Raw genomic sequence first — 17,644 nt, forward strand, 5'->3', positions numbered from 1 at the left:
ACCCTTTGGAATAAAATCAAGCTGAGCATGCTAAATTGACCTATACAGATGCAAAAGAATAGCCAATTGAGCAACTGAAGTGAGCATTTGGTACATAGATAAAACGGCATCACAATTGAGCAACTGAAGTGAGTATTTGGTACATGGATAAAACAGCATCATGAGTCTACCAAACATTAGCTCTCCCAACCATATATAGCAGCTTCATACACCCAACCAGAAAGAAAGGGCAAAGGACGTGTAAGCAAAATGAAAGTTATCATAAGATAAAGTATGAGTAAGAACTATCAAGGGACAGAATTTTGTAACACGAGCCTTCTTGGTCCCCTTCAACGACAGTCTTCTACCCAAAAAACCAAAAATGCTCATTTGCTCCACGGACTTTACCAGTTTCTGAACCAAATGTTAAAACCCATTTTTTAATCCTCGAGAACTTCCAAGTTGTATAAGACCTCTCTAAGAACTTTACTTTAAAAAAATAAAAAAAAACTCTCCAAGAAACTTAGGAAGCTTGCTTCCACAAAATTCATTATACATAACAGTGAAATAATAAGATCCACCACACTAATGCAACTTTCTTTCTTTTTTTCTTTTTTTGGTTGGTGCTTATTGAAATACAATGCAATTTTTTTTTTTGCTTTTAGCTTACCTTTCCTCAAAGGTTATCGTAGTCTCCCTGATATCCTTATTTTTATGTTTCTCTTTAATATGTCTTCTTGTGCTTCTTCAACAACATTGTCATGTTTTTTGCACCCATTCATAACCCTTTTGTAATATTTGGCCATCTGAAAACCAGTGACCTGATCACAGATCGAAGCAGTCACATTCGAAAGGAAGGGACATAACCTCATAATGCACAATGAGAACATTGATAAATCAATCAGTCATACAATAGTCTGGAAATAAAATTGTTTATAAATGACCAGGAATCCTGTCACTAATTTTACATGCCTAGAACATCAAGAGATGCACAGAACATTGTACAACAAAGGTTTCAAGTAATAGCCGAGTCAATAGATAGAACAACAGACCTAACATGATAGACACCGGGAGAGCAGGCAAAGCTTTCTGATAAAATGCAAGGAGTAACAAAGTAACACCAAGACCGGCTACAATAGCAAGATAACACGCATAAACTGTCATGAAATCATACATTGCAGCCCTTCCAACTAAAACACTGTAGAAGATGAAGTCCCCAAGCCCCAGCTTAATTGCACCAGATGATCCAAGCCCAATCCCTTCGAGTGCCAAATTTTCGCTCGGCGCGGCATCCTCCTGTAAGTGCATCTGGACATCTATTCTCCTCTCAATTAATGGTGATGTGAGCTGCGCATCCCCAGCCGTAGCCTGACCCTCTTCAGCATGCACCAAATTTCTTCCATTTTGGCCACTTCCAATAGCTAAAGAAGCCCCAAGAGTTGCTCTTGAACTCGAATTGGGATTGTCATTTTCATTCCCTTCTGGATGAGCATCATTCCTTGCCCTCCACACTCCCCTCCGAGCTACACTGCCCCTTGAAACTGCATCATAACTAACGGGCCTAGCCTCATAAACTAGAGCTGGGATATCTTCATCCCTAGATATTGCAAGCTCCACCAAGAGCCTTAAAGGCCCAACAGGCAACAAAACAGCAGCAAGATCATACAATGCCATGGCAACCAGAAGCACCCAAGTGGTCCATTCGGGCAAAAGAGTGAACCAATAAGCAACCAACATCCCAATAACAACCAAATAAGCTTGTGTCAAGAAGATAGCCATTTTTGACATAAACACAGCCAAAACCCCAACAACAGTAAAGTTGAACAGAAGCAACACAAACGTGATGCAATCAATGGGAATACTAAAATCTTGGATCAGAAACAGAGCAATCTCACCCCCCATGAAGCCCAAAACAAGGAAAGAAGAGAAACCCATGTAGTATTTCAAGAACTTGGTGCATCTGAGGTAGAAAAGCAGGACCAAAAAGAAGGTAACAACAGTGACAACAGCAACAAACACTAGTGAGTTCAAAAGGGCACCTTTGAGTTTGTCCCAAATGGAGTCTGAGCTCTCCTCGGTGTAGGCTATGGTAGCCATGGTGGTGATCGACGACGATAAAGATGCGGAAGAAGATGAACCGTTGGTCAATACGGTGACCAGAATCACCACCAGGAACATACAAATCGAGACTGGGGTGACGATTCTGATGATTTCCTCGCCAAGCGAATCGAGAATGCTTGTGGGTTTTGGGTTTTGGTCCATTTCGGAGCCAGAGATTGGATCAACTTTGGGTCGTTGGTGGCGCTTCAAGGGTTAGCGGGTGATTCAGATTCGGTGGATTTGAGGAGATACCAATTAATTTTGAGCATTTTTGGGGCATTTGTAGAAAAACTAGATCACATTATCATATCCAAAATTTAAAAAGAAAGAAAAAATTGCACTATCACCCAGGAATTTTTTATTTAGTTGATGGATGTATTTATAAAAAATAAAATTATAGGGGCCTTTTGTAAATCATATAAAGGGTTTTCTTATAAATCATTTATATCATTTAATAATAATTATAATTTAAATTAAATATTTTTTAATGACACGAGGTTTTTGTGGTCAGACTTAAGAGGCTATTACATTCGTCATCTCATTTCAATTTTTTTTTTTTTAAACTATTATTATTTATTTTTATAAAAAATAAATAATACTTTTTAAAATTAATTTTAATTTTAAGAAATTACTTTTGTTATCAAACCCTTATATTTAAAAGAATTAATAATAATCATATAAAAAGAAGGGATAAATGGAAACCCAGAGTCAAAAACTCCACTCCAGCATGTGATAAATATCTTTAGGTTTAACACCGTCACGGCATCTGATCCAACGGCTCAGAACGCTCCAATCACGATCCAACGGCTTGTGCCCATTTAACACTCAATATATTCCCGAGCGACATTCACATAAACCCTCCTATCGATCAAACGTTTCTAGGGTTTAGCCTCGAAGAGAGAGAGCCGAGCCGGTCGAGCAAGGTAACTCTCCAAACCCTTGTAATTGGTTTTGCAGTCAATCTTTTGTTCTGATTTCGTACATGTGTGTGAAGATTCATGTGCACTGTGCTTCCAGGATTCTATTGAGATGTTTTTACGTGTCACTGGTTTTTGATTTCGGTAGTCGTTGACGATCGCGGTAACAGGTAGTAATTTGTTGTGGAAAGCACTCAGGGGCATACAAATATGTGTCACATAATGCGTGTCTGCGTATGAGAATGGGGTTTAGTTGGGTTCGGATGAGCCTTTTATGTGTATGTGAATGGTTTTGTGCCACAAAGCGCGACTAGGAGAAACAAAAAAATTTAAAATCTGGTCTAAAAGCGCGATGAGATTTGCGGTTTGGCAAATCTGGTCAGTTTGAGAGTAGCTTCTATGGGTGGATTCGTGTGGAGGTTTTGTCTAGCCTACGCTTCCCAGCACCTGAGATTGAAAGAGGCGGCAACGTTAATGTCATTTAATCTCGAAATATACAGCTGATGGAATTTCTCTTTGCATGTTGAAGTGCGATTGTCAAAATCTGTGTTGTCTTTGGACAACCTTTGAAATCCGTGTCTGCCTTGACGCGCACAATGTTTTTCACCTTCAAATTTTGAAAATAGTTTATGGACTATATATTGGGTGTATAACAATAACAACCCAAGCTTTAATTTTCCTTTTTTTTTTTTTGGGGGGGGGGGGGGGTTGCTGGTGATATGAATTATAGTTTTCTTATCATCTTTTGTCTAGAATTCATGGTATATGATCTGGCGATTTCTTGCTAATGCTCCTTTATATTATAGTTTTCTTATCATCTTTTGTCTAGAATTCATGGTATATGATCTGGCGATTTCTTGCTAATGCTCCTTTATCTGAGCCTGGGACTGATGGTGAATAAAATAATAAAAGAAATACATTCAACACTAACAGTATCGAGGGAATTTACTTAACCCAGGTGGAGTTTTATATATGAGATGCATATGCTGGATGTGTACTTAGAAGTGCTTTATGTTTGTTTTCTTTGGGGCACGTCACTGTATAGCACTGAAATGAATAGCTATAGTTGTTAAACTATAACCTCAATGGTGTACAACCTGCAAGCAAGTGAAATCTGGAATACCTGCTACTTTTTGAGGTATAGAAGTAGACCAAATTTGAATTTCTACTATGAAAACTTTGTAATTCATTAATTAATGTTTGTTGTCAAAGTCTGGGTATTAGAACTAGGCCTCTGCGTGATAAGCTTTGCATTAATGTATGGATCTGCATCAAACACTAATCTCCATTATAAATGCAAACGCAGGAGTCCACTATGTTCTTGTTTGCATGTGATCCTATTTTGATGTGTAATGCTAATACATTTTATGAAAAAGATTTTACCTGTCTTGTCCTAAGGCCACAGATTGTTCTAGTTGGTCTCTCTACCTTGATACCACATGGTTGAGTGACTAGCAAAGCATAGAAGCATGCTAAAATCTTCAGGTGTTGAGGGATCATTTAAGCCCTAGTTTCCTTGGGATTCATCCTAATATGTCTTGTGCATTTGTGGTGTTCTATTTTTCCCTTGGAAATAGTTTCTTCTATTGGAAACATGCAAAGAGCCTGTTTGGCTTAGCTATAAATCATTGGAGCTTATAAGTTTTAAAAGTGTTTGGATAAAGATCTTACTTTAATTAGGATAATTTCAACATTTACTTGATCAACACCAACTTTTTTTGTGGTAACTTATAAGCTACCCAAAAATAAGCTATAGCGTACCAGCTTTACCAAATAAGCTATTGGAAGAGCTTATATGCTAGGTAGCTTATAAGTTTTTTTATGATTTGACAAACAAGTATAATAATTTTTAAGCTCTTAAAGAACTTATAAGCTCCCTTTGACCAAAATTTAAGTCAAAACTGTCTGATTTTTGTAGATTTGCTGTCTGGATGGACTTTGAGAAAGCACATCTGAACAGACAGCCTGTTTTTGTGAAGTTGATCATTCTAACATAAATGTTTATACTTTCTTCTAGGTCACAGAAATGGCTTTCTTTAGTAAAGCAGGGAATATACTGAAGCAGACTGTGACCAGACACATCAATTCTGAAGTTTGTGGATCAACGCCGTCCATCTTCCAAGTGATGCGATCGATGTCTTCTTCAAAACTTTTTGTTGGAGGTGCATTCAGCTCTTTCAGATGGAAATTATGATATTCTCTTTATTATTGTTCTAATTTTTTTTTTTATTGGTATTGCAGGAATCTCATATGCTACAGACGACATGAGTTTGAGAGAAGCTTTTGACAAGTATGGAGAAGTTATTGAAGGTATGCATTTAAGTTCATTTAAGTTCGGTCCATTATGTTAATGAAGTCCAGGTGCTTGTCAAAGTGATGTTCTCAATTTGCTGAATTGTTAATCATGTCCTGTTGAAATAGAAGTATACTCCCAATAAGAATAAGTCTGAACTAAAGTTGCAGGGAGTCATAGCATGTTTTTGTCACACAGAATCAAGAGTGATGTTTGGGACATACTTATTTTAGGTGGTCCTTGTTTGATGACTAAGATTTTGAATTACTCTACTGGGTTTATGAATTTACAGCATGTTTCCCAGGTTTTTGATTATATATTACCTTACATTAACAATTATTGCCACATCCATTCAGCAATGACATTATTTTTTGAATCTGTTAATGCATGATGGATTTCTTGTATCCTTAGCCTATTTAACCTAAATTTTGATGGGAAGTGGTATGCTGATAGGTTAAAAGTAAGGGGAATAGGATCAAGGTTTGTGAAGTGATTTGGATTTTTTTTGGGCACTAAATTGGGAATGAAGAAAAGTAAAGAGAGGGAAAAAGTATTTGCTTCATGAAGCCAAATATTCACTCAAAAAAATAGCTGAATTGCTCTATGATCATTTTCTGATTATGAAAAAGCTTTTTCTCCTTGTTCCGTCAGTATTCAAATAGGGACTAGTCTGGGGTGAAGAGACACCCCTGTTTGAAGATTTCAGACTGTGTTTGGGGAGCTAGGTTTTATACTTGTTTGGTAACTTTATGCTTAATGTAATCTGCTTGGCGTCATTGACAGCTCGAGTCATTATTGATCGTGATACTGGAAGATCCAGAGGGTTTGGATTTGTTACTTACACTAGTAGTGAGCAAGCTTCTGCTGCTATCCAGGCATTGGATGGACAGGTATTGTTTCTTTTTGCTGCTCACTGACATGCATTTAATGATGTGTAATGTAATGCCATCTCTGACATAAGTTTGATGGTCCATCTCTCATAATTTATTAACAGTGGATGCTAGTCTGAGATTTTTTGGATCAGAACATATGTAGAAATATGTTGTTCTATAAGTGATGACCATGTAAGAAGAAGCTGAAAATCTCCTTGGATCAAGGAGCTTATCTTTATGACGAGGCTGTCATTTTCTGCAAGTGTTGGGAGTTTCTTCTGATTGTAGCTCTCCCTAGAGATTACAGATCATTAAAAAGTGGTACTTTTTATTTGTAAGAGTCATAGCATGGGTTCCTATCCATTTTTTGATTGTTCTATAAGTGGTACTTTACTTTGTTGATGACTATTTTTTGCATTATTTCTCATTTGATTGGTCAGGGATTGCCTTTGGCTTCTGAACACTGGGGTTGGGAGTGTTGATTGCAACATCTCAATGACATGCATGGCTCAATTGATGAGTAAACCGAACTGGATCTAATAGATGTTAATAAACAAAAAAAAAAAAACACAATATCCCTTAGGTTTGGAGAGATCAGCAGAGGATTAAGGTTTTAGCTTCTTGTAGTACGAGTACAGAATGTAGATATAGTTTTTTCTCCCTACTATTGCTAGAAATTGTAAGGTTCTTCTACTAAACCCTAAACTGGAAGGTCACAGTTTTGAGTTATGGAAACAGCTTCTTTGCAAAAGAGCAAGGGGAAGACAACTTACAAATTTGACCCTCCTTTAACTTGCGAACTGGGGAGCCTCGTGCAATGGGGATGCCTCTTTATTACCAAAAACTGTGTTTATTATTGCTATGTGTGGCTTAATACTTTATCCTTTCCAAATTAATATTTGTTGGAACCTTTTTTGTTGACAGTGATGTTTTTGGTATGTTCATATCAGGATCTTCATGGCCGCAGGGTAAGGGTGAATTATGCAAATGATAGACCACGAAGTGGAGGGTTTGGCGGTGGTGGCTATGGTGGCGGTGGTTTTGGCGGTGCTGGTGCTGGTGCTGATGGAGGTTTTGGAGGTGGTGGCTATGGCAATGTTGGTAACTATGGGGGAGGGGACAACTATGGAAATGCAGGTGGTTATGGCGGTGGCAGTTATGGAAGTGGAGGCATGGGTAACAACAGTTACGGGGGCGGCAACTTTTCCCAAGGTGGCACTTCCCCAACCGCAACTGGTTATGACAGTGTGAACAGTGGAAGCCAGAGTTCTGGTGTTGCTGGGGGTGTTGGTGGAAGCTTCGCAAGTGCTGGATATGAGGGGGATCAGCTTGATAGCAATGATAACGAAGCTGAGGATGCTCCCGACAATTTTGGTGAAGATGGGAACTACAGAGATGAAGATGATGAGAACGATGATGTTGCCAATCGGAAGGCCTGAGAGATCAACTAGAAAAGCTTGCAACCATTGAGAAGAATGAGCATAAAGATGTTTTAGTATTATTTTTCATTCCCGTTTACCTAGTTTTTGTGCATCTCGTCCTACCCCCAGTTCCTATATTCAGCTTGATAAACTTTTAAGTTGGTGCTTTTTCTTTTTCTTTTTCTTTTAATTTATAAAATTTTATGTTGAAAAATCCTAATGTTATAAAATTTTCTGTTGGATCTCCTTGAACGCAATTGATTCTGGCACTGTTACATTAAGCAGGTTCATTGTTGATCTTGTCGAATTACAAGATGTGTTATCTTTGTTGACCCTTTCAATTAAAACAACTTTGCCAACCCATTGATCATCAGGCAGGATGCAGGCGCAGTTAAACTCTCGGCGGAAAAGAAAATCATTCAAGCCTTGGAGGAAAGAACAAGACAATGTGAATTAAGAGTAAGGGGAGAAAGTAAAATTGCAACTGCAAGAATTACGTAGAACAACTTGGGTGTGTATTAATCACCACACTACTACTTCTACCTTGCAAAATCGTTTTGTTTAATACAAGGGCTCATCTTCGTCCAACGAAAACAATGCCATTTTCTGCACTAACTACACAAGAATTTTTCCTGGATTTCTCCACTATCTGCTTTATCAACAGGCTTTCCATCTCATCATCGCTATCGCCAGTTTCATCCCCCCGACTAAAATGCATATCACCAGATGAAATGTGTTCCTCCAACGAGCTTGTTAAGTTATCAGGAAACAGAGCTGGCGATGCTTTACTATTACCGGTTGTATGGTCTGGTTGGTAACCATTTTGATCAGACAATGCCGCGGGGGTATCTTGCCGGTCAGCCTCCTCAGACTCGTTCATCTTCATAAATTCATCATAAGCCTCATGGTATGCATCTAAAGCTTCCCCTGCCAGGTTGATAACTACAGCTTGGTCTAATGAGTCCGGTTCTTGCATCACAATTGGACTTATTTTCTGAGAGGATGATCTTAATTTGCCCTCTGATAAATCCCTCAATAACATCTTATGCTCTGATTCCATAAAGTGAAGCTTCCTCTCGCTGGTTTCAAGTGCTTTCTCCAGCTCCTTGATGCGTTCTTCCATCCTCAATCGAATGACTTCATGCAGACGCAAGGTTAACTTGTGGGGAGAAACCACATAGTTTGCTGTGTGTGGGGTGGAGGTGCCACTACCATCTTGGTCCGCACAAGGTTGGGGATAACCTTGCTTACCAAACATCTCAGGTACCAATTCACCCTCAGTGATGCCTGGTATGAAGTCTGGGTCAGGCTGCAGAAAGTTTATGCCCTCCATTAAAAATTCGTAAAACCAACTAATTGATGGTACTAGTGAGAATGAAGTTAAGAGGCATCATTTTAACTAAATGCAGAAAAGGGTCAAGGTCTTCCTGCCTATCTCAAATAAGGCATCTCATTGTGCATCATTAACAAGAATAATTCATATGGAAAGTACATAAAACCGTCAGTTAAACACCACAGAAATTGAAATGAAAATGCCAGAGGCTTGATTGTCAAGTTATATATCAGTGGTACTAATAAATGCATATTTACTTACAATAATAATAATAATACAAACATGTCAAGTTATATATCAGCGTTGCCCAGGTCACTACTTACGTTCATGAGATTGACCAGTGTTGGTCTGTGTTAAAAGAGGGTATCAGCAAGTGTAACCTATTGCATTATTTGCTTAAATGCACTCAAAATTTGATTTTTTTTCCCTTTTTTTGAAGCCTCAGAACACAATCCTTCATTACAACTATTTCTAACAAGTGGCTGATAGTCAGCAAGCAACTTTGGCCTGTTGGCAGGAGGTTCGCTGTCCCCCCTCCCCTCTGGTCAAGCCACAATATGGCACCTGAACTCGAAGCTATGGTCAGATCCAATAGGATCTGATCCCTTCAGATTCCACAGATCCAACTGACTGGGTCTGGTCCTAGTGTTAGACTTATTAATCTTTGAAACTTTTTTCTTAAATTTTTTAAAATTTGGAATGAGCCAGGTGGGCAAACGGGCCTTAGGCCAAGAACCCTAGGCTAGGCAGGGCCCTAGTATATTGGGTCAGGCCAGGTTTTTAGGCGGCTACACCTGATTGTCATCTCTACCTGAAGGGGTAGGCCCACACCTAAGACTGCCACACTCCAATGAAATAGGAATCCAATCAGAGATTGCCTGGGGCAGGGAAGATTGAATAATGTTTGGAAAATGCTCCTCTCAACATAAACAAATCAAAAAAATAATCTAAATGAGTCATCAAGTGGTTGACCATACACCCAACTCTTAACTCATAAAGTTATCCACCCTTCCAAAAAAAAATGCATAAGCTCCTTTGACTTAATGGAGAACTGCGTCATAGAGAGCACAGGGGCTAAATGTGCTTCAGTTTGGTGAGGCAGTCAGCTTCTAAGAAGAATGACCCAGATGTTTAAGAGGTTCTAGTGGACCCCCAAAATGGAGAAATCTCTCTCACTTAGTTGAATTCACCTAAGGAAACTATTTCTCATACACGGTTAAGTGCTGGCCTTCGCCTTTACCCAGTAGACCACAGAATACCAAGGTCCCCACAGCATGCTGGATCATTTGGAATGTTCATCCTAAAACCATACAGGTAAAGGCCAACGTAGAAATAAGAGCCAAGTTCTTGAGGAAGTCTAACACAAGATCCACAAGAAAAACCTTAGCAACACTTGGAAGCTCAATGAATAAGTCATTACACAAATGAATTTTATGTACAATCTAAAACAGAGCATACAGGCTGCAGTCAATAAATTACCATGAAATGAAAATAGGCCACTGCCAAAACACCCAAAATTTTACTCTAGCCTGACAGCTATTTGGTAGTTATTCTCCTCAAAAAGTTTCACTAATTCTATCTCAATTACCCAATTCTAAATTTGCTCTAACCCTCAACTTACAACAATAGCAACAACATCATCCCTACATAAATTATAGCTCTGTAATCATCTCTATCAATGCCATATCTTCTTTAAAGTCTTTCTTTCTTTTCTTTTTTTTTCTTTTACCTTCTATAAAGTCATTATATCTCATGTCATGTCTGGTTATCCTTCACCTTTTTTACAAACTTTTTCCATTCCATCCAATTGCCTCACATGTATGTATATTGGTCTTTCTGTCACATGTTCAAACTATCTTAACTACACCTTGCATATCTTATCTTCAATAGATACCACTCAAATCTTAATATGCATAATCTTGTTCCTGATTTTGCCTTTTCTAGTATGGTTGCACATTCACCTTAACATTCTCAATTACACTCATACTTTTACATATCTTAATATTCAACAACCTAACATTCTAAGCCATATAATATAGATAGCTGTGTGATAAAATTGATTTAAGGAATTTTATGATTGCATAAAATGTTGTTTGCACTCCACTTTATCCATCCTACTTTAATTCCATGAGTGCTTCACTTCTTTTTCAGCAATTAATCCAAGATACCTAAATTAATATTTTCTAGGAATAACTTTATATCCAAATCTCACTGCCACATCATCCACACTTCTATTTTTACTAAACTTACATTCCCCATAGGTTTTGACCTACTCAACTTGAAGACTTTAGCATTCTTTTGTCTAAACCACCAAAATAATATTGTCTGCAAATAACATGAGCCAAAGCACCTACCCTCAACTTATTCCAAATATTTTAATATTGTCACGTAACAGGTCGTAATCCTACATTGATATGACCCTTCCCCAAACTAGGGAGTGTTTTTCCTCTTTAAGTCTGCAGTTGACATATTTAGTACAAATTGAATATCAATTATTTAGGTATTTCATTTTTTAAGCATTTGGATATGTTATGTAAGGTTATTGGTGGTTTGTTGCCCTATTGGTATATTCGTAGGGTATTCTCCAGCCAAATAATTGAAATCACTGAAACAAGACGTTTATTATATTGTCTCAAGCAAGCAAATTTCATTGTTCTACATATCTCTATAAATTATTTGACATTTAAAAACCATAAAGAAACTGATAGCCAAGATAAGAATTAGGGTGCTCTGCTAATTTAATTGACTTAAAATGGTTTTATTCTTGAGGTGCTGAATTTATTGACAAAATTGCATATGAACTACAATATTTTACAATTCTGTCTTTCTAATCAGAAGTAGCAATTAACATATCATACCAACATACTTTCCAATGAAGTTATTGTTCATATATATGTAGTTACACTTTAGGTTATCAGTTATCACCCCCCGTGCACTTTTTGGGTATGCCACTGCTATGATGCAGATTGTAAATCAACAAGCTACCAGGCATATAAAAACAATGGCATACAGGTGAGTACCTCAACCACATTTGACAGTCTTCCCTCCAAACTTGATGATTTCATGGTTAGTTCCAACCTTTCCAGTTCAGCTTCAAGCTCTGCTTCAATTTTACTCATAGATTTTGAATCATCTTCTGCCTTCTGATCAAGCAATTCTTTTGTATCAAATTTCACTGATCCAGCCAAATTATGTTCAGATGAAGATGAACCGTTAAGCGTGTCATGTGGCTCATAATGCTCACTGGAAAGCTCTTTCACGGTTAGTGAATCTTTCATCTCAAGTTCGTCTTGCAGATCTTGAACCAAGTTTTCAGTCTGCTTTAACAAGTGAGTCAATCTGTCTACCTCCCTTTTATTCGCTATAAGAGAAGATATTACGCCTATAGATACCCCAAGGCAGAAAATAAGTTCACCATGGGACGATCCTGATGAATGCAACACTGTTAGAGAACTGATATAATTTAGGGTCAGAATACTGGTATCACTTAAGTAAACGAATTGAGTGCCATATCAGAATACTGTTATTCTCAAACAGATATTTTTCTTGATTCTGAAACTTCCTGTTTGCCCTCTACCCAGCTATTTTTCAAGTAATAAGGTTTCTATCAAAGGGGTACCTCTAGAACTATTGAGGTTGGACTGCTCAGCTAGCAGAAATTCTCCTAGATCTAGACCAGCAGTAAAACAGTAGTTGTTTCTCTGTTATGGGCGATGGCTTCCACCGGGGCAAGACTGGCTTGGACAGAGAGGAAGCTTCAACTTCTGAGTCAATGCTAGTGGGTGAAAGGCAAGGAGTCTTGGGAGGTTATATATGAAATCACTGATAGACTGAAGTGGGGAGAAAGGCGATATGACCCTTTCTAGTATGAGCTCAAGGATGTCTTGTGGCAATTATTTTTGACAGGGATTTTTTAGGGTCAAAGGGAATGCGTTCTCTGAGGCTTGAGGTACTACTTTTCACGTGGCTACAACTAAGACTCTAAATCAATTATCTTCATTCACTACCATCTCATGAAACTTTTCTTTGAAGATGATGTTGAAACTTTATCTCATCATTGATTCATTCCTAATCTAGAGGATTAAATTAGAAAGGGCATTTGTTGTAAAATTTTCCATATTGTTCTTTTGCATGGATTTGTATTGTCAATGTGACTTTTAGAAGTCAATTAATATTATGAATGACATGCCACTGACCCTATCTTGATTAGGATAGGATGCAGTTGATGATGATGATGGAATCTAAAGAAAATTTTACAAATGAATAAAAAGGTCAAAGGCTTTATTATTGAGAAAATAAATGAAGCTTATTCAATAGCCATCACAAATTTCATTACTTTTCTTCCATTTTCCATTACATCCTTAATGGTATCATTTCTGGTCTTCCTAGGTATTCTATGTCCTTTTTTTAGTATCCCTAGTTTGGTTAGAGAAGTTACATAAAGGCTTTCTTTGAGAGGGTGAGGTGGTCTCAATTTTATTCTTTGACAGGGCGGGAGAGGTGAACTCTGTCTGGGGATATTATCCACTGCCAGTCCCAAGCCAGGATAAAGGAGGAGGGTTGTGTTAGATAACCGACAACCAACATAAAACCTAGTTAGATCCAAAACATGAACTCTAGACAAACTATGAAAAACCGTTGGGGTGTAACCCTTCATGGCGATGTGCTACACTACCCGCATGTAGTGTCAAGTGAGCTAGGGCCGCTGCATCGACGCCCGGATGTAATGACAAATGAGCAAGGGTTCTCGCATTTGCTTGGATGAATACGAGTAAAGAAGCTAGTCCAAAATCAAAAACAAAATCAAATTCAAAGCCAAAGCCAAAATCAAAATCATAGATTAAAGATTAAGTCATGGAACATAAGAACATTAACAGGCAAAACTATGGAAGTGGTAGATGTGATGATTAGGAGAAAAATTAATATTATGTGCCTTCAAGAGATGAGATAGGTAGGGAAAAAAGCAAAAACTTTATCAAAAACTATATATAAAATATGGTACACAGGAAATGATCGAGCGAAAAATGAAATGGAGATTATTATGGATAAAAGCTTAGTAGATGAGGTAGTGGATATAAAGAGAATAAGGGATAGAATTATTATGGTAAATGTTGGTCTAGGAAGAATAACTATGAATATCTTTAGGACACATACACCACAAGCGGGGTTAGATGAGGAGATAAAAGCAAAATTCTGGGAAGACCTAGAGGGACTCATACAAATAATACCAAGAGGAGAGAAAGTGATTATAGGAGGTGACTTAAATGGTCACGTGAGTAAGAGACAAAAGCGGCTATAGAAAGGTACATGGAGGGTATGGATTCGGAGAAATTAATAATGAGGGTAAGTCTATTCTAGATTTTGCTAAGTCATATGGGTTCATCATAACCAATACTAAATTCAAAAAACGGGACAAACACTTAATCACATATAAAAATGTTACATCAAGCACCTAAATAGATTACTTCCTCATGAGACAAGAGGATCGATTATGCTGTAGGGATTGTAAGGTGATACCGGGGGAGTGTTTGACTACTCAACATAAACTTTTGGTATTTGACGTTCAAGTAAGAAATTGGAAGAGAAAAAATCACATAAAACAAAATCTAAGAATTAGGTGGTGGGATTTAAAAGGGGAAAAACAATGGCTAAAATGGAGAAATGTATCGGGGGTGTCATGTGATGGTAAAATCCCATTAAAACTGAAAGGAAAATTCTATAGGACAGCTATAGGACCAGTTTTGTTGTATGACTCAGAAAGTTGGGCAGTCAAATACCAGCATGAGCAAAAGACGAGCGTAGCGAAGATGAGGATGCTAGGATGGATGTGCGGCCATACAAGAAAAGATAAAATTAGAAATGAGGTTATTCGTAATAAGGTAGGAGTAGTGCCAATCGATGAGAAGATGAGAGAGACTAAACTAAGATGGTTTGATCATGTGAGAAGAAGACCAAGAGACGCTCTTGTGAGAAGAGTTGATGAAATAGAACAATTAGTCAAAAAAAAGGTAGAGGCAGACCCAAGAAGACTTTGGAAGAGACATTAAAATTTGATATGAAGTGTATGGGCATAAATGAAGATATGACAAAAGACAGAAATACAAGGAAGTCTAGAATTCATGTAGCCAACCCCACATAGTGGGATAAAGGCTGGATATGTTGTTGTTGTTGTAGGGTGGGGGAGGTGGTGTCAATTTTAAGTACCATTTAGTAGGGTGGTGGAAGGTGTGATTGCCCATTAGGAGAAGTACCTTCAAAGGTCTACAAATGAGAGAATTAGTCATTGGCATAGAAATATCAAGGATAAATACAGTTCTTTTGGGAGGTTGGCCTACTAGGGTGCTTAGGATCCCTTAGGGGGATTATGTAGGCGTGAGATCAATATTTTAGATGCATCTTAACAGGGTATGAGTGAGGTTCCAAATAGATAGATGGTTCCCCCACAGGCCATCAAGTGTTTGGGGAGATTAGTTCACTTGCATTGCTAGGACCCATCAACAGGTTGTGCTTCGGCGGTGGATTATTCAAGGATGGGACAAATTTTTTAGATGCATCTTGTTAAAATTAGGTGTAGGGAACAAGTGAGGTTCTTACTAGATACATGGTTCCAGCATAGCCCACATTTCCTGACCTTTTTAATATCACTAGAAATAAACTTTGGCAAGGGTATGTTTCCTCTCCTCCTTTTAAGTTATTGTATGGTCCCCAATTTAGACATAATCTTCAGTACTGGGAAATTGATCCTGGTTTATTCATCAAAAATAGAAAACAAACATAGAACAAGAAGATAGCAGTGCTTGAATTCTCAAAACTGATTCTGAGGTAAACCTGGTGAGGCCGCAGTTAGGATTCTAAGGTAAACTACTGCAAATTGAAAAGAAATATTATTATCTTGAAATTTGAATGCAAGAAAAACAAAAGAAAATAAATTATAAGACAGAGTTCTTGATATTGTATCATATTCATGCATATATTGAAAAGAAAATTTATCCAGAGAAAATTAACATACCAGCTAATGAATGGAAAAGTTTTCCATCAACCAGTTTACTAGAACTGTTCAATTTTGCATTGGGACCTTTCCCTGCCTTAAGTCTCCTCCTCAGTGGTTCCATGGACCCAGCATTTGGTAGTGAAAGAACCCTAGAGGCAGTCGTATTCTCCACTGAACAGATTTTCTTGTTCAACTTATTTTCGTCAATTTCAATGTGCGAAGAAAGCGAACCATCCATTGCTTTGCTGATTATTCTCCTTCCATCTGTCACAATACATGGTCTAGCAGCTGGGGAAGACAGTGAGGGAACACAACTAAGCACATACTCTTTCATTCCAATATGTTCCTTATATAATTGAGCCATAACACAACTTTCTAGGGAAGTTAAAGGTTTAATGAATTGCATGTTGGACCATATACTCCTTAGAGAACTTCTAGTCCTTGCAAACCTGTAAGATGTGCCTACTTCTGTCGTAGAAGTTTCAGGAAAAGAATTGCCAGATTTCTCGGACACATTGGGATTTCCATCTAAAACTTCCCATGCCTTGTGAAAGTCTTCATTGCTCAAATACTTAGCAGGAAAACTTGATATAGAGAGTAAATTGCAGTCATCGTGATTGCCCACATTATCTAGTTTCTTATTGTCAAGCTCACTAGCAGAAGCCACATCAGTTGCTGAAGCATTTTGCTCAACTTGTAATTCTGTTTCTATGGAAACATCACCATCTTGCATTTTTGCCTGCGTCAATCTGCCGAAGAGATGACTCTTGTCACGAAGAAGCCCCGTGACAGGTGATAACTCTTGTCTCACAAACTTGGACTCAAAGTCCGGCGAACTTTGCCTATCCCTCGAAAGATTCTGCCAGTGTTTGACTGCATATCCTGCACTGGCAGCTGCAATAGCAATCCACAAGTCCATATCTGCTCTTGCCTCCCCGGTGACAAACTCAACCCAAGCTCCTAAATTTAGATATTCCTCTTCATTTCACTTCTGAACCAAAAAAGAGAGAAATAAAACGAAGATGAAAATTTCCATGTATCAAATATGCTGCTACCCCAGAACCAAAAGATGCTAAATTTCTGTGAGGCAATAATCAAATGACAGGCAATCCCTACTATTCACAACCAAGAGACAATGCCTCAAGCCAGAACACAATAAAGTGCCAAGTAAATTGAAGCAAAAAGCAGTTGCGGAACAAAACCCTTGGGGGCATCAAACAACAGGAAAAATCAGGAAAAACCAAATCAGAAAGGCCAAGTCTTTCTATCTAGTTCCTTTGTCTCTTGAACTTAATGCTAACGGCATAAATTCCCAAAAGATCAGAACCCTAGTCCCAAATAAGCATCTACCTTGTTCTCCAGAGAATCAGAGTAAACCAGGAACAGCAACAGCCGGACTCATCGAGACATGGACGAACCAATTGCCCAAACCATTTCAAACTTAAAGCATTTGATTTTCCCGACAACTCACCACTCTAGTTGCTTTTGGTGAACCAAGGCTGGAAGAAGACGAAGAGCACGAAGATGAAGAGAAATGGTCAAAATTGCTTAATTTTCCAATCCCGAAACGAAGAAGCAAATGCATGTGAAGCGAATACAACGGAGATAAGATTCCACGATCATGAACTCCGCCTTGGCAGATTAGGGTTTCGATAATCACCATACCATTCCTTCGTCCGTTAACTACAAAGTATCTCTACGGCTTACAAGAAGCCAAGAGCTGCTGCACAAATGTGGG

The 17,644-nt window shown here is 38.1% G+C and overlaps 3 protein-coding genes across 4 annotated transcripts; 1 reads left to right on the forward strand and 2 right to left on the reverse strand.

The window, feature by feature from the left end:
• Window positions 1-842: 842 nt before the first annotated feature.
• LOC127792819 (presenilin-like protein At2g29900) lies at window positions 843-2,351 on the reverse strand. Its single transcript, XM_052323422.1, has one exon. It carries the CDS (start codon window positions 2,239-2,241, stop codon window positions 952-954), a length of 1,290 nt encoding a protein of 429 aa, XP_052179382.1. The 5' UTR covers window positions 2,242-2,351; the 3' UTR covers window positions 843-951.
• A 493-nt stretch (window positions 2,352-2,844) lies between these two features.
• Window positions 2,845-7,839, forward strand: LOC127792946 (glycine-rich RNA-binding protein 3, mitochondrial). Its single transcript, XM_052323629.1, has 5 exons — window positions 2,845-3,002; window positions 5,014-5,158; window positions 5,238-5,306; window positions 6,073-6,179; window positions 7,112-7,839. Exons 2-5 carry the CDS (start codon window positions 5,023-5,025, stop codon window positions 7,598-7,600), a joined length of 801 nt encoding a protein of 266 aa, XP_052179589.1. The 5' UTR covers window positions 2,845-3,002; window positions 5,014-5,022; the 3' UTR covers window positions 7,601-7,839.
• Window positions 7,840-8,075: 236 nt separating this feature from the next.
• Window positions 8,076-17,644, reverse strand: LOC127792945 (uncharacterized). Of its 2 annotated transcripts, none has more exons than XM_052323628.1 (4): window positions 17,378-17,644; window positions 15,925-16,897; window positions 11,936-12,342; window positions 8,076-8,891 (listed from the first exon to the last, which is right to left on the reverse strand). In XM_052323628.1, the coding sequence occupies exons 2-4, from the start codon at window positions 16,823-16,825 to the stop codon at window positions 8,157-8,159; spliced, it is 2,043 nt and encodes a 680-aa protein (XP_052179588.1). In that variant the 5' UTR covers window positions 16,826-16,897; window positions 17,378-17,644; the 3' UTR covers window positions 8,076-8,156. The 2 variants fall into 2 exon arrangements, with proteins under 2 accessions (XP_052179588.1, XP_052179587.1); XM_052323627.1 differs by having other exon boundaries at window positions 17,257-17,644.

This window comes from Diospyros lotus, unplaced genomic scaffold (assembly GCF_014633365.1).
Source record: "Diospyros lotus cultivar Yz01 unplaced genomic scaffold, ASM1463336v1 superscaf1, whole genome shotgun sequence".
NCBI lineage: Eukaryota > Viridiplantae > Streptophyta > Magnoliopsida > Ericales > Ebenaceae > Diospyros > Diospyros lotus.

What these genes read in the sequence shown, in the direction of transcription:
- LOC127792946 (XM_052323629.1), top strand. Translation starts at nt 5,023, where the DNA reads ATGGCTTTCTTTAGTAAAGCAGGGAATATACTGAAGCAGACTGTGACC. An exon ending in TTCAAAACTTTTTGTTGGAG is followed by an intron (nt 5,159 to 5,237) that starts GTGCATTCAGCT and finishes TTGGTATTGCAG; the next exon opens with GAATCTCATATGCTACAGAC. An exon ending in GTATGGAGAAGTTATTGAAG is followed by an intron (nt 5,307 to 6,072) that starts GTATGCATTTAA and finishes CGTCATTGACAG; the next exon opens with CTCGAGTCATTATTGATCGT.
- LOC127792819 (XM_052323422.1), bottom strand. Translation starts at nt 2,241, where the DNA reads ATGGACCAAAACCCAAAACCCACAAGCATTCTCGATTCGCTTGGCGAG.
- LOC127792945 (XM_052323628.1), bottom strand. Translation starts at nt 16,825, where the DNA reads ATGGACTTGTGGATTGCTATTGCAGCTGCCAGTGCAGGATATGCAGTC. An exon ending in ACTTTTCCATTCATTAGCTG is followed by an intron (nt 12,343 to 15,924) that starts GTATGTTAATTT and finishes TGCATTCATCAG; the next exon opens with GATCGTCCCATGGTGAACTT. An exon ending in GACTGTCAAATGTGGTTGAG is followed by an intron (nt 8,892 to 11,935) that starts GTACTCACCTGT and finishes AACTTTCTGCAG; the next exon opens with CCTGACCCAGACTTCATACC.